The 18312-nt window shown below is 41.5% G+C and overlaps 2 protein-coding genes across 7 annotated transcripts in view; both read left to right on the top strand.

The window, feature by feature from the left end:
• The first annotated feature begins 10 nt into the window (after positions 1-10).
• EXTL2 (exostosin like glycosyltransferase 2) lies at positions 11-6516 on the top strand. 3 transcript variants are annotated; one of them, XM_072342803.1, is made up of 5 exons: positions 11-152; positions 1075-1144; positions 1905-2332; positions 3680-3750; positions 4119-6516. In XM_072342803.1, the coding sequence occupies exons 2-5, from the start codon at positions 1140-1142 to the stop codon at positions 4608-4610; spliced, it is 996 nt and encodes a 331-aa protein (XP_072198904.1). In that variant the 5' UTR covers positions 11-152; positions 1075-1139; the 3' UTR covers positions 4611-6516. The 3 variants fall into 3 exon arrangements, with proteins under 3 accessions (XP_072198904.1, XP_072198902.1, XP_072198903.1); XM_072342801.1 differs by having other exon boundaries at positions 23-152; positions 1072-1144; XM_072342802.1 differs by having other exon boundaries at positions 40-372; positions 1072-1144.
• A 2108-nt stretch (positions 6517-8624) lies between these two features.
• Positions 8625-18312, top strand: part of CDC14A (cell division cycle 14A) — a 46733-nt gene continuing 37045 nt past the window's right edge. For all 4 annotated transcript variants that reach the window (XM_072342795.1, XM_072342798.1, XM_072342796.1 and 1 more), the window contains exons 1-3: positions 8625-8860; positions 9149-9239; positions 17765-17840. In XM_072342795.1, coding sequence (XP_072198896.1) covers positions 8755-8860; positions 9149-9239; positions 17765-17840 — 273 coding nt within the window. In that variant the 5' untranslated portion in view covers positions 8625-8754. The remainder of the gene's footprint in view (positions 8861-9148; positions 9240-17764; positions 17841-18312) is intronic.

The following is an 18312-nucleotide window of genomic DNA, read 5'->3' as shown; positions in this document are numbered from 1 at the left end:
GGTCCGTCGCCCCGCGCCTGCGCGGCCGTGGCGCCCGGGGCTGCGGCGGGGCGGAGCGCTGCTGCTGAGGTGGCGGCGTCCTTCGGCTGCCGGCGGGGAACGCGCTGCGGAGCACGGTTACTAAACTCGTAACCACGTGCGGGGCCCAGCGGGTAGGCACGGCTGCGGGCAGCGGGCGGTGATGCTGCGGGCGGCTGCCAGGACGGGCGGTAGTGACGCTCTCGAAGCGAGGGTTCCAAGGCTCGTTTGCAGCTGTTTTGCTCCGAAGGGCCGTTTCCCAGGAGCACTGTGCTGGTTTTCGTTCCGCCTCGTGATTTTGTGAACGAACAGGCAAAACTGACCCAAGGGCCTTCAAAGCCATCCTAACATTTGGTACGGACGCATAAGTAGCCGCTAGATAACACAGATCCTGCTGCTTCTTATTATGCAATTGAGTCAGAACATATGGAAAACTAAAGGGCTTAATTGTCACAGCTCAGAACCTTTAGATTCCCACCTGCCTCGTGCTTTTTTACTGGTTAATCATCACGTTAAGCACTGTTGGACCTGACTGCAAAAGGAGGAAGCAAACTCAGGGATCATCTCTGTAACTCACATAACAAAAGTACCCCGGGCCTCAGCAAAGAACAGCAGCTGCTGCCAGCTGTTCCTGAGAGTCCAACTCCCGTCCCGTTCTGCTATCTCACATACCAGGGAGGAAAAACAGACTCCATACCTTAAGCCTATAGTGCACCAGGTGCATTACTGGGAGAGGCTGAAGGGGATGGGCCAGAAACAAAGCAACTGGGACTGCTCGGCTTAATGCGGTTGCCAAATGTTTATTGCGGTGGTTCCTGGTGAACAAAGTGATGTGCTGAAGTACTTGTTCTAAGCAACCAGTTGAGCTGTTTTGGGAAAGGTCACTGAAAGGCAGAGACAGTTACTCAGCAGAGCAATAGGAAAAGGGGCTGTATAACTGCCAGGAACACTCACAGCAATCAGTAAGCAGAAAGAACCTTAAAACACCAAAAGATGCAGAGTAACATGGATGTTAGCTGCTTGTCTTCATTTGCAACTCCTGTTAACTTTCAGCAGACTACGAGATCAGAAAGAGCGGTCCTATAAAAACAGCAGGGAGGAAACAATCCCATCTGGCAGCAATGAGGTAAGTTGGCTTTTCTAAAATAGGATAATTCATGTCAGACATTGTATACACGCTGTAGGAAAAAAGTGATCAAAACTTGTGAAGAAACAAGATTTTTAATGGATGAGACTGTGCTGCATCACTTCATTTAACTGGAGTTCTGCAATGAATGCCTGAAAAAATAGCAGAGTAATGCGTGATATTTACAGGTGAGGAACTGCTCACACGTAGCTTAGAATCTTTATCATGTATCCAGTGCGTACCAGCCGCACAACTAGGGAAGGAGGAATAGCTGTGGATGGCATCACTTGAGGTACAAACAGTGGGATGCAGTGACTGGTAAGTCTTGCTGAGGCCTCAAGAACTGGGATCACCTACAATGCACTCTGTAGAACAGACTACCTTTGTAGGAGCCACCCTGTAAAGTCTCCTGTGTAGATCCAAAAGCAGGAGGCTCTAGAAAGCCCTGCCTTATACTGAGATGCCAAAAGGTGCCTCAGTAGCAGGCACCAAATCTCCCTTTGCTGCACAGCTTGTGCAGTGCTGGACACCCTGTTAAAGTTTTCTATTTTCAGGTGGATGGGTTTGGTGGCGTGTATGAATGTTCAGCCAAAAACACAGAGAAGGAACTGGCTAAAGTCCTAAAGCTCTGCTCATACATACATGCATATAGGCATTTGTTTTCCTGAATGAATTTAGCGTTATGCAAACTTTGCTCGAGGAAAAGAAATATCTGTAAGTGAGATTAATAACTTTTCATTTTCTGTCACTTCCTTTCAAGGTATTTTCACTTCTGTAAGCTTCCAGGAAGAGTTATGGGAACCCGCCTACTACGCTTCACTTCCATGGTGATCATTATCTTACTGCTCGTGGCAGGAGCTTTAACAGCTTTGCTCCCCAGTATCAAAGATGACAAGCTGCCTAATTTTAAAAGGGAACCAAACACCCAAAGTCAGCCTGCATTAGATTCATTTACTCTTATTATGCAGACATATAACAGAACTGACTTACTGCTAAAGTTATTAAATCATTATCAAGCCATCCCCAAGTTACATAAAGTCATTGTTGTGTGGAACAACATTGGAGAGAAGACACCAGAAGAAACGTGGAACTCCTTAGGTCCTCATCCTGTTCCTGTTATTTTTAAAGCTCAGTCTGTAAATCGCATGAGGAACAGGCTCCAGAACTTTCCTGAGCTGGAAACAAAAGGTAACAAGCACATCATGTTACTTCTAGCTCTATTTTTATACATAAAAGCTGTATACCTGTCCTTTCCATGAAAAGTAAAACTGCTTTTTCCAGGTCCTTAGCAATATCAGGTGAGTTATTTACAAGTAGACAAAAAGGAACATAACGAAAGAAGAGCTGAACTGTTAAACTCACCCAACTGTTGACAGAGCTGCTCCAACTATACAGTCTCCTAGGAAACAACCTAGCTCTAAAACTTTATCATTGTAGTGGCTGGCCCCTATATGAGCCCAGGGTGAATCCACCCCTTCTGGTCAGGTGGGCAGCACAGGTGTAAACAATTTGCCTTTACTTGCTGGGCCACCACACCTTCAGTGGGTGCTCAATCACTAGTCCAAGTCCTGACCTCACAGTTCCTTACAGTGCTATAAAAGAGAGGTGGAATGTGTTGTGCTAGTCAGTAAGCCTTAAAATTGGTAAGTAATATAATGGAATGTAGATTATGCAGAAATGGTTTGTGTGATAGTATGTGGTGGAAAGCAGCTGTAGGGTAGATGCCTTCTATTGGGAGTAAGAAAAAGCAATGTCAAACATGTTGGATTTTACAACTGTGTTGTTCTCTGTTTCATTTGGTAAAGGTAGGTAGTTCAGTCTCTCTCATTAATGTAAGCTGAAACTCGCAGTGCATGTAGTTACTGAGCTTCTTTATTAGTTTAGACTTAAGCTGTCATGAAAGCAATTGATTTAGTCCATTAATAAACTGCAGTAGGACTGTGCTGATTGCAAACATAGAGGCTTTAATGCATCTGGAGCTGGAATGTAAGAATACTTTTTTCTTCTAACAGCTGTTGTTTAAAAGTTAAAGCTAAGATTTTTGCCTCTGTGGTTAATCATGTTGTATGTTGCTAATGCAATTTATTAAGTTTGCTCCTTTAGAACTCCCTAATAGGGAGGAGGTGGGTAAAATATTTTGTACTGAGAAGTCTGTATAGATCCCATTCACTAAAGAATGTTTTTACCTTTTTAGCTGTATGTTTCACAAATCTAGTAAAATGTGCAGTTGCTTTGCCAAGAATGCATTCTGTGTTTTCCAACATGCATCCCTTGAGCTGCACTGCAGACGGTTGGAGGTTCCTGTGTTTTATTGTAGGCTAATAAATAAACTAAATTTTAGCATAACTTTGTTATCATGAAGCTGTAGCTTTGCTTTAGCTTTGAAATCTGTTTTCTGGTTCTGTTTTTGAGGAAGTATGATTTGGATCATCAGTATCACTCGCTTGTTACAGAAATGCCATAGTTTGTCAAATATTGCCCTGCATGCTGTGCCTATGTATTTTAATCCTTTGATCAAACTTTCTTTATCTGTAGCTGTTTTGATGATGGATGATGATACGCTCGTCAGTGCTCACGACCTTGCTTTTGCCTTTTCTGTTTGGCAGGTAATGTTTTCTATCTTAGCAGGCAGCATTTATGCGTGACAATTGAGGTTAATGGTTTTAATTAGAAAGAGTACTACTATATCATAGTGATTCAGTATTGCTTTTCTTAAATCAGATTTTAAAACGCATGAAGCGTTGCATAGTAGAAATTGCAAACATCTTCTTTGTTGCTTACACCTGTAGTCTGTAGCTTTCAAACTTCTAATTTTTATACACTCATGTATTGGCTGCTATTCTCTCTTTTCTGGCCATAAGCTTATGCTCCTCTCAAATGAATAAATGAGCAGGTATTTCATGAAGCTATTTAGTGTATTTTGATTTCACAGCGTGTTTTTCATTGGTGTGTTTTCAATCTCTTTTTCTTTCAGCAATTTCCAGAACATATAGTGGGATTCATTCCTAGAAAGCACATTTCTACTCCTTCAGGTGTATACAGTTATGGCAGCTTTGAACTGCAGAACCCAGGGTTTGGAAATGGAGATCAATATTCTATGGTTCTTATTGGTGCAGCGTTTTTTCATTGCAAGTATTTAGAAGACTTTCAAAGACAACCAGAAGCTGTTTATACTTTAATTGATGAAACTCAAAATTGTGATGATATTGCCATGAATTTCCTGGTAGCGAAGCATACTGGAAAGCCTTCAGGAGTGTTTGTGAAGCCTGTTGATATAAGAAACTTAGAAAAAGACACTAACAGTGGCTATTCTGGGATGTGGCACCGAGCAGAGCATTTGTTACAGAGATCATATTGCGTAAATAAATTGGTTAATATTTATGACGGCATGCCTTTAAAATATTCCAATATAATGATTTCCCAGTTTGGGTTTCCTAATTATGCCAATCACAAAAGTAAAGTGTAAACCAATGAATTTAAAGGGTTAGATGATAATATTCAGTGAACTGTACTGAATGCAAGCAGAGGAAAAAAGTGTAATTACTGCATCTTGGCCATCGTTACTTGTAGCCTCTGAGTTTTTTCCATATGGCCTTTTGTTGTTCCCCCTTCCACTCTTTCTAACGAATCTACGAGGTAAATTTTTAGAAAGCTTTAAATAAGTTTCTCTTAATGTTTAGCTGTAATAAGATCTTTGTCTTCCCATAACCTGAAATGTGTTTACAACTTGGCTGCTTCTTCAGAAACATGCAGCCAAAAGTGCACCCTTCAGTGTTCACAACCAGGTGTTTTTTACTGTTGATGTGTACCTAGCTAAATGAGATCGAAGCGTGTTTTTATTGCGCATTGAGATGCTTCCTTCCCTTGCTTCCCCTCTCCATCTCCTCCACACTTTTCCTATTATAACTGTAAAAGGGCTACAACAAACTGAGTGGGCGCCTAGATTCCTGTACAAAAATCCTTTACATATGTATGTAAGCTCTGTTTTCTGAGATGCTCTCGAAACTGCTGTGAAAGCAAACCAGAAGAGTTCCCTGCCTTAATCTCAGTACTAAAACCATTGCCTACAGTATCTCCTACTGCTGAGGTAGTGGGAAAACTATCTCTTTGATACAGCTTTTTCTCTTATTAATACAGTTGCAATGTGGAACTTAGCAGTTGGAAATGAAAGAACACATGAATGCATAAAATATGAGAATTATTTATGCAGTCAAATGAACAAGATTGCTTATCAATACTGTCTTTAGTATTTAGTTTTCCTTTTCTATATTGCGTTACAAAATATGTTGTTACAAAACTGTGCCGGAGTAAATCTTTACTTCTAAGATGTCTTACTTACAATTGCTAATGAGATTACAGGTCTACTTCTTTGAAACCAGTCTTTCACGTGCACGATTTCTTGCTGTTTCCTTTTATCTCTGTTTTTGGCAGCTGTGACAACAGAATTAACATGTGCAATTAATGTGTAAAACAGAAAAATGTGTTTCAAGGTATGGTGATATGTGACAGGGCTGGACTATTATTAGTCTCTGAATTATGTGGCTCAATCTGTGGCAACAAACAGCTGTTTTTAATAGCTTCTGTTTTATTAGGAGCAGTGTTGACACGGGGGGTAAAAAGCTTCACAGAAACTTTTGTGGTATGGATGAAAAGCAAAAAAGGCAGTAATTTGTTTTTTGTACCAGACAGGAATCAAATCTGGCATCTGATTGAGGTTTTCTCTCGCCTTACATCAGCTTTAATTTATTTTCAGTGCCAGTTTAAAAGCTGGCAATCAATGACAGCTCATGTCTACAATACAAACACCATCTACACAGATTGCGTATTATTCCTTTTTAATAAGTTACCTGAACAAAAACCATCTTTGAAAAACGGGACATTCTTACACCTGTTTCTGGGTATGGACTCTTCCTGTCCAGAGAACAGAGTTGTTTTGCTTTGCTCTATCAGTGTTAAAGAATTGATGTTCAGTCTTCCTAAGATTTCTTTAAGGAAAAACAAGTGCTTCATATAGTGACATGAAATCTGTTCAATTCTGTTGTAAAGAGTGAAAAGTAAATTGTATTGACTGTGCTGTACTGATAAGTAAAATCCAAACAGAACTATGAGGCTTCCAGAAGTGCAGCTTTACTAGCGGTAGCTTCCTGCATTTCATTCATTTATTGGCCCTCTGTAATTTCTGTACTTTTTCATCTTTTAAAACATAAAGTGAATGGTCAACTCAGCCAAATCCAAATCCTGGGCTTTTTGGTTTGGTTTATTTCTATCTGTTTTTTAGCAGGGAGTTCTTCTGTTTCAGTGAAGGAATAAATAGAACCAACTTGTATTATTCTGCCAATTCGTACCTTTGTCAAATAAAATACATAAATAGATTTGTTCTGTATTTATTTCACGTTGTTGACCAAGTTGTCACTGTTAAATGTCTGAAATAAGCTCTTAAGTTCCATACAGATAAGCAGTACCAAGAGCTCATTTAAAACTAATAACTGCTGGTATTTGCTGGCATATACAATAAGTTAGGTAAGGCTTCCATGTGACCACTAATAAGGATACAGATATTTAAAGAAAAAACACCACCTGAAACAAGTTAGGCTTAGGAAATTCAAAGATCACACTTCAGGTCTAGCTGTTATTCATTTTGCTTGGGAAAGAAAGAGGTTTCTTTGTTTTAAGGGCTGATAACTTTTCACAAGGAATGAAATTATCCCTTGATGGTTTTTATAAGGGACAGGATTTTATAATACGGTAACTGAAATATATATAATTAAGAAATCTTTTATTGGAAAAGAACTATTTTAATAAACTTACTGGGAAATACAACTGTCTGACTTTTGCAGAGGATGCAGTCTGGGAATTGTGATAAGGCTACAAGAAGTTTGCCTCTATAGTTAGAATAAAATGAAATCGCCACAAGGTGTCACTGTAGGTTTGATCAAACGTTAGAAAAATAGCACTTAGGAGTGATTATAATGAAAAGTAGGAGGTGAGAACATTCTGAAAGCATTTTACAAGGTATAGTCGTACTATAAAAGCTAAGAGGAAGTGCTAGAACTAAAAAACTGTAACGATTTAGTACATTTTCACAGGGGAGAAGAGAGATGAAATCTGTGCTTAAAATGCATCTAGTTAACTGCACTTGCATGCAACTGAAGCAATGTGTGGTGTTGCCAAAAGTGTGTAAGCTATCTGCTAACAGCTGTTGATAGCAGGACTTCAGTTGCTAGCAGCGTTTGTGTTGTAGATACACCAACCTAGCAAGATGTATTTGCAAAGAATAGGCTTAACAAGCACAGAACTATCCATCTTCAGATTATAGATACTGGGTACGAAGCTTGTTACGCTGTTCCATCTTTCCTTCTGTTGGCGAAGGTACCTTAATTGAAGCATCTCATATGTATTTTACCTCACCTGCAGCAGGCTGTGAATGGGCAGTAACGATCATCTGCATTACACAAAGATGGTGGCAATAACACAGAGCTCGGGGCTTAGACATTGTCTTACAATGCCTTTTTAAGGTATTTTGGCCTTTTTTTTCCCCTTGGGGAAAGAGCAGCGTGTGTTTTCCTTCTGAAGATGGCACCTCTCCTGTACTGCTTTCTGCTCCTTGGGTGTGGGATGAGCTTGAGCTGTTTGTGGCACTTACAGGCTCTTTCTGAGGAGGTGGGTGGAGGAAAGGCGTTTCTATGGAACGCTTTTAAAGCAGGATTATTGGGCAGTTGGTTAAATAAACTATGAGCTAATTCAGCTACTGTGAATCAACCACCAGAACTCGATCTTTCACTCAAAAAAGAAGAAAACAAACAGAAACCTACCGTAGCGTTACCACAAGCTCAGCAGCGTGTGTGAGCTGCTCTCTCTTCAATGCTCTCCTCTCATTGGCGGGATTGTCGGGAAGGCGGCGCGTGATTGGTGGGCCTGGCTGTCCATCAGACAAGAAGGTAGGGTAACGCCTACCGGGCCGCGACTTCGCCAACATGAGTCCCAGTCCGGGCTGTGAAGGGGTTCGTGCCGCTTCCCTCCTGCCCTTCCCGCACCGAGGCAGCTCTCTCCCGGCTTGCCATGCTGCCCACGTCCCCCTCACGCTGGGCAGACGCTACCCCAGCTCGCTACCCGCCGCCTCGCATCTCTGTCGCCGTCGGGCCGCTCCACAGAGCGCAGCCCGGGGACGGAGCAGCAATGAGCGCTGCGGGGCGCGAGGCTGGCGGGGCTCCAGCTAGACGCGGTCGGAGGGCGGGGCCGTGCCTGGCGAACCCGGGGCACTGAGGCGGAGGGCGGGGCCGGGGGGGGCCGAGGGGGACGGCCGCCCATCTCGGCTCCGGCCGGCGGAGACAAAGGCTCGCGAACGCAGTCGCTTAGAGCGCCGCCGGTCTCCTGGTAACCGACCGCGGCTGCTTTATCCGGGGGCGGCTCCCGGCCGCCTGGGGTGGAGCCGAGGTCCCCGCGGGCTGCCGCCCGCCCGGCGGCTCGCCGCGTCCCGGCGCTCGCTCTCGCCCCCGCTGCAGTTCCTATGCGGGTGGCGTCGCTCCCAGCAGCGCGGCCCGCGGCGGGCGGTTCCTCTGGGCGGCGGGTCGCGTCCTTGCGAGCGCGCCTCAGCGCTGCCCCGGAGCGCCATGAGCTCGGAGCCGCCCCGCGCCTCGCTGCTCCGCGCCCTGTTTAAGATGGAGCCGGCGGCGGCCGCCTCCGAAGTGCTGGGGGGAGCCTCCGAGTTCGTGAAAGGTGAGAGCGGGCCGGGGGTGCTCCCCGTGCTCTGGCCGCGGGGGCTCCGCTGCGGAGCCTCCTTCGGGTCCCCTCCTCTCTGCCTCCGTCGGCCCCTTCTGCCTTGCGGTTCTCGTAAGCCGCCTGCCCCGCTGTTGGGGAGCTCCTCAGTAGTTCTAACTGCGCTTCGTTCCGGCTGCTCGGCACCTGTTGCTCGGCGGCGCTGTGCGCGGGGCCCGAGGCGGCTCCCGAAGAGGTCCGGCCCGCTCTGCGCAACGCTGCGCAACGCGGCCCTCCGCTGTCTTTCAGATCGCCTCTACTTCGCTACTTTGAGGAACAAGCCCAAAAGTACGGTGAACACCCACTACTTCTGTACTGACGACGAGCTGGTCTACGAGAAGTAAGTGTGAAACAGCTTTTTGGTTTAAGTAAACAAATTTAAAGTTTCCCCCGGAGCTACTGAAGTAACTCTCAATGGTGGCTGAGCAATTAGGTTGTAGTTGAGCTAGGGCAGGGTATTTGGGCTGTCAAGCTCCATTATAAATTGCGGAAGATCTCTTAAGAGTATTTACATCTCATTAAATGGTGTCTTAAATAGAAGGTTGCTTAGTGTGACTGTATGTGAAATAACAGATCGTTCTTGTGTTCTCCTGTAGCCAGACTATGAAGTGGTCAGCTTTTATGCAGAACTGTATGAATACAAAAGTTTGATTTGTCTTTGAATCACATCTCTAACTCTTTTCAAGGCTTTTAGATAGTGCTTCCTGTTGGCTTCTGTAGCTTTAAAACAGAAGAGAAAGTGTTCAGTGAAGTAACAGCTTCTAGTGCCCGGAAGACACTGATAGAGCAGAAAGCCAGCAGTTAATTTCATTGTAGGTGGAGTTCTACAAAGAAACATGAGATGTGTACACAAAACAAATAAATAGCTCTGTGCTGTAGTTACAAAGTCATTGCACTAGTTTATGTTCCCAGAGAGCTGTTCCTGCCCAGTCTGCCACTTGACGGAGGGTTTGCACTATGTGGTATTTCTAGTGGGACAAAAGGAAATCCTCTTATGTAAAACATAACTCCTTTTTTTTCTTCCCCGTGGGCTAAAGAATATCAACTACATCCTATGCATGTGACTTCAGCGCTGCTTCCGTGAAGGCAAAAAGCAGTTTTTCTCAGTCTGTAGCTTATCTTCTACACAGAGCTTACAGTTCTAGCTTGTGTAATTTGTGTTTGTTTTTTAAAACAAGCATTTGAATCTTCATCGTCTTCAGCTGTCTAATTTCTAGTCGAGCTCTTGGTGATCCTTTCTCAGATCTCTTGACTTTTGTTATTTCCTGTTTGGGTTGGGGGTGTTTTCTTGTAACAATCATTGCAGCAAATTCAGTAGATGTACTCCTTAATCCACATATCGGTTAACCATGCTCCAGGATGTAACATAATACCAGATAAACATGATAAAGAAGTCTTTTCTTTCTTAAATATGCCCTAGAAGATAATAGAAGGCTTTAAGCATGTAACTTGTGGTATACTTTGAGTCAACAGCTTGTAATCTACTGGGACAGTTTCTAAAGGTACCCTATTTCTGATATAGTAACGGTACTCATCCTGTTGTATTCTCAAAACAGTAAAACATAATATGTAGTAGAAACTAAGTGACAGTTGCCAGGCTGCGTTATGTGTATCCTGTGTAATAACCTAGCTCTTCCGGATAAGCAGTGCTAACTTCTCCGTTGATATTTGCAGCATGGTGTTCGTCTCTATCAGTGTATGCAATATTTGATAGTAAAACCATGTCAACATTTTTTCTTCTTTTTCCTTTCGCTCCCATCTCTACAAGAGCTTGTATTCTCAGGGAAGTAAAAGCAGATGCCGACAGGGTTACTGCATTAAATGTGTGAATATTGAAAAGATAGCAGTGAAAAGAGAAATGAAATACAAGTCAGGTAGTGCTTAGGAAAAATGCAGATTCTACTTATTATGGGTTCCATTTGTGCTTCTCAGTGACCTAAATGTTTGTCTGCTGTACTAAGCAGGCTGCACAGCAAAAAATAGGCCCTGACACCTGGGTTTGTCTCTAAGTCATAGTAGAACTTAACTTCCAACACCAAGTTGGGGCTCCTGACAGCTGTCTCAAAAATGTGGCCTCTCTGAGAAAGTGATTGGGAGTATTATTTTGATACTGAAATGGAATTTGAACGTAAACTTTGGAGTGTTGTACCCCAGAACAGCGTTTTCTAGAGGCTTCATGCAAGATGACCTACCTGTGCTGTTCTTCCTCATCAAAATTTCTTGGCTGATTCTGCTCCGTAATTGAACTAGTTTAGTTGTTTGAGAGGAGGAGGATAGGAGATGTCTGTGTGGGCACAAAACTCTCAGCACCTGTGTGATACCTAAATAACTATGCAACACCACTATGTATTGCCTTAGTTTTGTTAAGACGTATCACACAGCAAGTAGACAAAGGTACTTTGTTGTGTGTGGAACTAAGCTGCTTTTCTTTGGGCTGTTCTATCTTTAGTGATAATTCAAACTGTGAAGTGATGCAGGAATTAATTTAGCTGATTATAGTGGGGTCAGTTTGCTTTCTTTGAGGCAGTACATGGTTTAAAAAGCTCGTGAATGTGAGTATGGGGTTGTTGGTCTGATTATAGAGAGCATATTAGTGGATCACATAGTACTCAATCTCCTTCCTGTTGCACTTCATTCGTTTTCTCTTCTCACTCTTGATGATACATAAGGAATAGTGTACATTAACAGTATGCTCTGATAAAGAGAAGTACTCTAATGTTAAATTTGATAGATCTGGAAGTTTTAGTCTGAGTGCTTGTTCTTGTAGTGCATTGCATGATCTATCACCCGGTTATATCCAGAAAGTGATTATGTAATCTGGAGTAGTTTAGCCTTTGATTTTAACTTGAAGTTGTCAACTGTTTTAACAAATTCATCAACTTCTTTAAACGTTGTTACTTTGAAAAATGAGAAGGAAAGGACTTTAGTTTGCTTTGGAACATATCAAATGCGATCTGGTTGGGAGCTTGCTAGTAGAACGGTCGCAGTTTCAGTTGCGTATGCTGCAGTGTAACCTGGGACCTATTGCTGTAGAGAAGAGATGGCATGCAAATTTCCTGTTTGAATTTAGAATGAATTTGTGCAACTCTGACTTCTTATAGCTTCCCCTCCCCCCTCCCCACCCAGTTGTTTCTGTTTCCGTAAGATTTTGTCAGTCTTTCTCTGAGGTCCCTCCTGAGGAAGCCTGCAGTGCAACCTACAGGAGAATGCAGACTTGCAGAGTAGTGTATTGCAGGTAACTATTGCTTCAGGAAAACTGAGTTAATGAGAAATAATCCAGCTTGATGAGGACTGTCATTTGGCAAATAGACAAGCCTTGCCTTGGCACGATCTCAATTAGTGAGTTAGGCAATAATAAGAAGCTTTTTCTTCTCTAAGAATAGTGTCTTTCATGCTTTACCTTTCAGTAAATGGATCTGGGTTGGGAATATTACACTTGACTGGTTAACTTGACTGTCACATTTATTCATCAAAATGATTTCTAACAACTTTTCCATTGTTGTGTAAATTCTTCAAGCAAAATTAAAAGTTGGTTAAAACTGGGAGTATCATCCTTTTGGTAAATGGTAATGACAGTTCTCATCAACTGTTTCTTTCTTACTTGGTCACTTGTAACTTCAGGTGGTTTTGTTTGTTTTTTTTATAAACAGCTTTTGCAGATATTATCTGAAACTTAACAAGCAGCAGCAAAAGTAAATAGTGTGACATTCCCTGTGCATCCTATGTTTTGTTTTACAGTACAACCTTCAGGCCATTGTTCCAGTCTTAATGTTAGCTATATTTTTTTGAGTTCAAGCATAAATGCAATAAAACTTAATGCTATGACTTCATTTAACGAGTATTCTTTGGACTTTGACTTGTAGGATATGTTTTCTTCTCTGCATACACATATGCAATGCAGCTTCTCTTTCCAGTGATATGAGTAAGGGTTCCCTTGTTTATTTGATCAGTGTAAAATACTGCTTTCCTATGGTTATCCAATAATGGTACTTGCATAAGAAACCTGAACTTCACCATCCTTTTGTGGCTTCTATCAGTTGAAAGGAAAAGAAAACCTTAGCCATGTTATAGCAAACAGAGCTGTCGCTTCACACAGAGAACAGGGAGTTCCTTGTTTACTTCCAGCTTTTGGAGAGTTGAGCTTCACTATCAAATGACCAAGATCACTTAGTGAGTTAAAGTCCATAAAAACAGTGACAAAACCACGTCACGTCTAAGAAACTCCCGGCTTTTATCAGTATGAATGTGAACATAGGGGAAATAATGCATCTTCATAATTATCAGTTTTATTAACAGCCATCCATAATAGTTGGGTGTAACAGTACTGTAGCTTTTTTCTTTTTCATCTTAAAATAATTGTTTTTAAAGTCACTACAAGTGAAGTCAGGAGATCTGAGAACTGAGAGTATCATCTTCTGCTTCGAATATAACTACTGGCATAATCTTATTTGAACCTCCTGAAGCTCTGCACCTCACCATTTGAGATGTTCTCTCCAGTACTAATTGTAATAAATTTTATATGCACTTTTGCGTCTTCTTCACCGAGTTGATGGAGAGACTTGATCACCTTTGCTTATGAGTAGAGACTAAGAGAGCTGGGATTGTTTAGCCTGGATTAGTTTCAAGTTAAACTCTATCATTGAGGATGCAAAGAGGATGGAGCCAGGCTCCTTGGTGATACTCAGCACCAAGATGAGACTGTGTACAAATTGGAGCACAAGATACTGCGTGAACGTCAGAAAGCACTTTTACTGTGTAGGTGATGAGGCACAGGTTGTCCAGGTAGAGTTTCCCTGAGCAGAGATGTTCCAGAACTGGCTGGATGTGATCCTGAGTATTTGTGCTTGAGCTTGTACCAGGTGACCTCTAGACATGCCTTTCAACATCAACTATTCTGTGATGTGCATGGAGAAGATGAAAGCAAATTACAAAGGCATTGAGGATTTCTTGTTTGCAGTAAATGTGTACTGGAATAATCTGTTTTCTAGGTTCCAGTTTCCTACTGGACAGTTATATAGCTTGAAACAGAAAACCTTTTACAAGGAAACGGGTCATTCTTAAGATGACCTTTATTTTCTGTAGAAAGTATGTTTCTAACAGTCTTAAGATTCTTCTGCAGGCAAACTCTATGGAAGAATTTCTTTGCAGATACTTTGTTCTTGACATCTATAAGTATTGTTTGAGAAATGCTTGCATATGAGGTAGCTATTTAAGTGTAGGTAACTTGGAGCTGTGATTTATTCTTGGATTTTGAATAGATGGGATTCTGGAGTTTTGGAACATCTGAGGGGAAATGGAGTGAGTACCTGATATTTTGTGTAATGCACATCTTCAGTGTTGTTCTTATCTCCAGGTGCAAGCAGTGGAGCGATATCGCTTCTAGTGTTATGTTTGCTCTATCTTTGTCATTCAGAAGGGTGCAATCTCAAAGCAGTGGGAAGTGTGGGGGAATGTGTTTTGGCCCAGGTAGGTAAGAAAGCTCTCAGAAGTTTCTATGTGACAGGAATCGGTGGGACTAGAGCAGCAGCTAATTCTGTTGGGCATCCTGACTTCATTCTCATGCGTAAGAATTGGGAAGGCGAGATGTGCTTTGGGATGCAGGGGTGGGAGAAAGCAGACCAGGTAGGTAAGATTTTGTAGTGAATACGTGAATTGATCTTTTGTGTCTTTTGTCTGGGAAATTTGTGGTGATTCAACTTACGGTTTGAAGTGTTTACCTGTCGTAGCCATTGACCATTTCTGCAGTGGCTGGTTCTTGTATTGCTTAGTACTTGGATTGAGAGCCCATGGAGCTGACATCTGAATGTTCCTGTGATCCAGCCTAGGAAGTGGGGAGAGAAAAGCAGGTGGAGAATATTTTTCTTCTCATTCTAATTTAGAATTTTTAACAGTAACCTAAGCAAGAAACCGGGTCTTTGTAACATGTTTACAAATTAGTTTAGCTTTGTATTTAGGGAACTGCATTTCAGCTGCTTTCTGCAGTTCTTATGGTTAATCTCTTGGCTCACGTAACAGCAAACTGGGGATGCTTCTGTTTTGTGCTAAAGAGGCTTTTATATAGGTTGTTAGTCTCTAACAAAGCAAGCTTCCTGTAGAGAAGTGTAGTTGCATTCCAATTCTTGTGTATGTGCTCCAGAAAGAGACTGCAATAGCTATACTTCACTCTTGTTTTAATATTGCTAACTCAAACATCGAATAAGCTGCCATGCAAGTAACATCATCTTTGAGCATTTGTGCATGGTTAGAACTGACTTGGTGGATCTGTTCTATCTTGTTTTCCAGTATGGTAATTAGGGTTTGAACCGTGTTCAAGCTGCTGCTGTAAATACCTATTACTGGATGTGGAATGTGTACGTACCATCATAGGCAGTGTAGCAGTAGCTCTAAACTTATGCTGGTCTATCATGAAGAAAATAATCTTGAAATAAATCTGAAAATAGGAGCCTCCTATCCTCTCATCTGTGTTTCTCTTGCTGTATCACAAAATTTATGAGGGAATGGCAGTATAAAACTACTACATTAGTACCTCTGTCTGTGGGGGAAAGTTTATGTACAGCTTCAGATTTCTGGGCCGAAGTAAAAGTAGTTCCGTTTGTGAAAGATAACTTAGTGCCTTAGCCATACATTTGTTGGTTGTGGTCATAATATGAATGTCATTGATTAATTTCAGAGACTGCCTGTGTATGTTATTCCTTCACTGCCCATAATTGGGCTCCGTCCATTACTTCCAGATATTAAAGCCATTTATCATTTACTGCTGTGCTAGGGTCAAATGAATTGAAATACTAGTTATTTATGTGAAGCTATCTTCATTCAGAGAGGTGCCCATGGCTTGATTTGACTCATGGCGCCTTCATGTGGCATTGCACGGAACTACATCAGAAACATCTGGAGTTTCTGTCCTGAAGACTATGTAGTCTTTAGACTATATCTATTTAGCATTTTTATTCCCTGGAATAAAGTAATTGCATGAAAGAGTAAATTAATGAACTCATCTGGGGCTGGCTTATCGAGGTAGGTGGGCGTTTCTGTGATACAAACAAGCCAATATCTGCAATTACAGGTAGGCTGTGAGAGCTGATGTGAAGGGTGGTTTGAGGAGTTGATTCTAAGCAGAAACCTAAGCTTCTGCTCCCAGGTAGCATTATGATGGTATTTCTGAAGTAGAATATTTAAATATCCACTTCCATGTAGTGGATTCAGGGGTTTTGCTGCTGTGAAGCTGGAGAAGCATAAAGATTGCAAGCTTCTGTGGGTTGAAAGGGAAGAATAATCTTAGCTATCATCTAAGTATTTGATTAAAACAAAATATAATTAAGTGTATATTAATACCATGCTTGCCTCCTGTTCCTCAAATCTGGTTCCCACCCCCGTTGCAAATGACTGTCTCTTAAATGGCTTTGGTTTCAGAGATGTGCTGATTCTGTGCACTGTACAAATGTTTACAAGAACTTCTGGATATAATGAAAATCTATTATCTATGAAGGAATTGTAGACGAATGAATATTGGTTAACGGCGACCAAATGATGTAACCAGATTGCATTTCTTTGTGTGTGGGGTTTTTGTTTTTCAATTTCTGCCTTAAACTTTTGCTAGGTCAGATTCTTAGTTTAGAGGCTGGCTGGGTGTGCTGCTGCTCTTCATTGCTTATTTTCACCTCCCGATTTCCCATCTTCCACTTATATGTAGCTCTCAAAATTCTGTTCTTAAGCAAATCCGCTGACTGGCTCAGGATTAAGTGACTTGAATTCAAGGACAAAAACGGCCTGTTGCTCTATAAGTAATGGGCGTGGATAAGATTAAGCTCTTATGTTTAAACATGTCAGATGTATTCAGTTTTAAGGATATAAATCGAAGAGTTGTGTAGTTCACTGACCTCAGTGCAGAGCCTCGTGCTGTTTGTCAGAGGACCCTTCCAATTGGAGAACTATGAAAGGCTTGTTTCACTTAGCCCCGTTTGGAAAGAACATTCAAGCTTAATTCAGTTTAAAGACGGAGTGGAAAAAGTTGAAACTATTAATACATGCATCGCAACATTGTGTCATTGAAGTCAATGGCTTGAACTGACAAATAGCATCCAGTTGGACAGCTTAGTCTTTGACCCAGCTAATGAGCTACTGTATTTAAACATTGTCATGATGTTTTGTGCTGCCAGGGATGAACGCATCTGTGCTATTATGTGGTGGCTGTAAAGTAGATGATATTGACATTTTGTCTGTGTGGCAGGCAGAGTGCTCCTTCCAGGCAGCAGTTGGGCCAATACAACTCACTCTTCTTCACTGGACTTTGTTTTTTTTTATGTTTTTGTTTGAGAGAACATGTGTATGAAAGGGGTGATCATGAGGTAATAAGCTTTAGGTTTGGTGAGAGAGAGCATTGTGAATCCCTACTTTGTTGTTGTTGTTGCAGTAATTCTCCTGTATGGACTATTGCTGCTCTCTTTTATCCAACTGGCAGCAATTGCTGCCTCAAGGGGTATGTGAATGTTTAAGGAAAATCTAGAAGAGAGGAATGGGAGCAATGAGAAACATGAAATAAATGATAAACTCCTTAGAACTTTGCTTAGAAACAAGAGGACAGAGGGGGATAAAACAGGAAGCGGTAAAGCATTCTGTGTAAGGTGTGTATGTCTGTGGTACGTAGTCTCTGGATTAATAGAAGATGAGATTTTAAATAAATAAATCCAGTAGGCTTAAATTTCAGTTACTGCAGCAGCTGAAATAAAGGGTTCATGTGGTACACTGTACATACTTCTTACTCAGCATTCCCCATAGTTTATTGTTTTGCAGCTTTAGCAATTGACAGTGTGCATGTTGATATTTACATAGCTGTTTTGCATTAATAACTTTTTTCTTTTCTCTAAGTTTCTATGCAGATTTTGGACCTTTGAATTTGGCCATGTTATACAGATATTGCTGTAAACTTAATAAGAAATTAAAGGTAAGCTTTGTTTTAAAAATACTCTTGTGCTTTCAATATAGAATTTTCAATTATATATTCTTGTGCTTTCGAACTCAGATAAAACCTGTTTTCCATGTTGATAGTGATTATCAAGTACTTGCTAACTATAGATAATTGCCACTAAGCTTAAGGTTCTTCTTTGCTCTGAATTCTTTTACCTCTGAAGAATGAAAAAAAGAAAAGCTATACCATCATTGTTGCTTAGCAGGTGAGGAACTAAAGGGTGGTTTCACATTCATAATAGTTTTGGGTTTTTTTTACTTCTTATTTAGTTTTTTACTTCTCGTATGGGGTGTGGAGTGCAGGTGGTCAGGAACAGGACAGAGACCAGCTGATCTGCTTGAGATTTAAGGAGGTGCTGTCCATTACTGTTCCCAGAGGTTCATTCCAAATAAGTTTAAAATTAACTACTGAAACACAATAGAGAAGGGTGATCTGATAGTGCAACCAG

Source organism: Excalfactoria chinensis, chromosome 8 (genome assembly GCF_039878825.1).
Source record: "Excalfactoria chinensis isolate bCotChi1 chromosome 8, bCotChi1.hap2, whole genome shotgun sequence".
Classification (NCBI taxonomy): Eukaryota; Metazoa; Chordata; class Aves; order Galliformes; family Phasianidae; genus Excalfactoria; species Excalfactoria chinensis.
The sequence above is the reverse complement of the archived record's forward strand: the minus strand, read 5'-3'. Positions and strand labels throughout refer to the sequence as shown.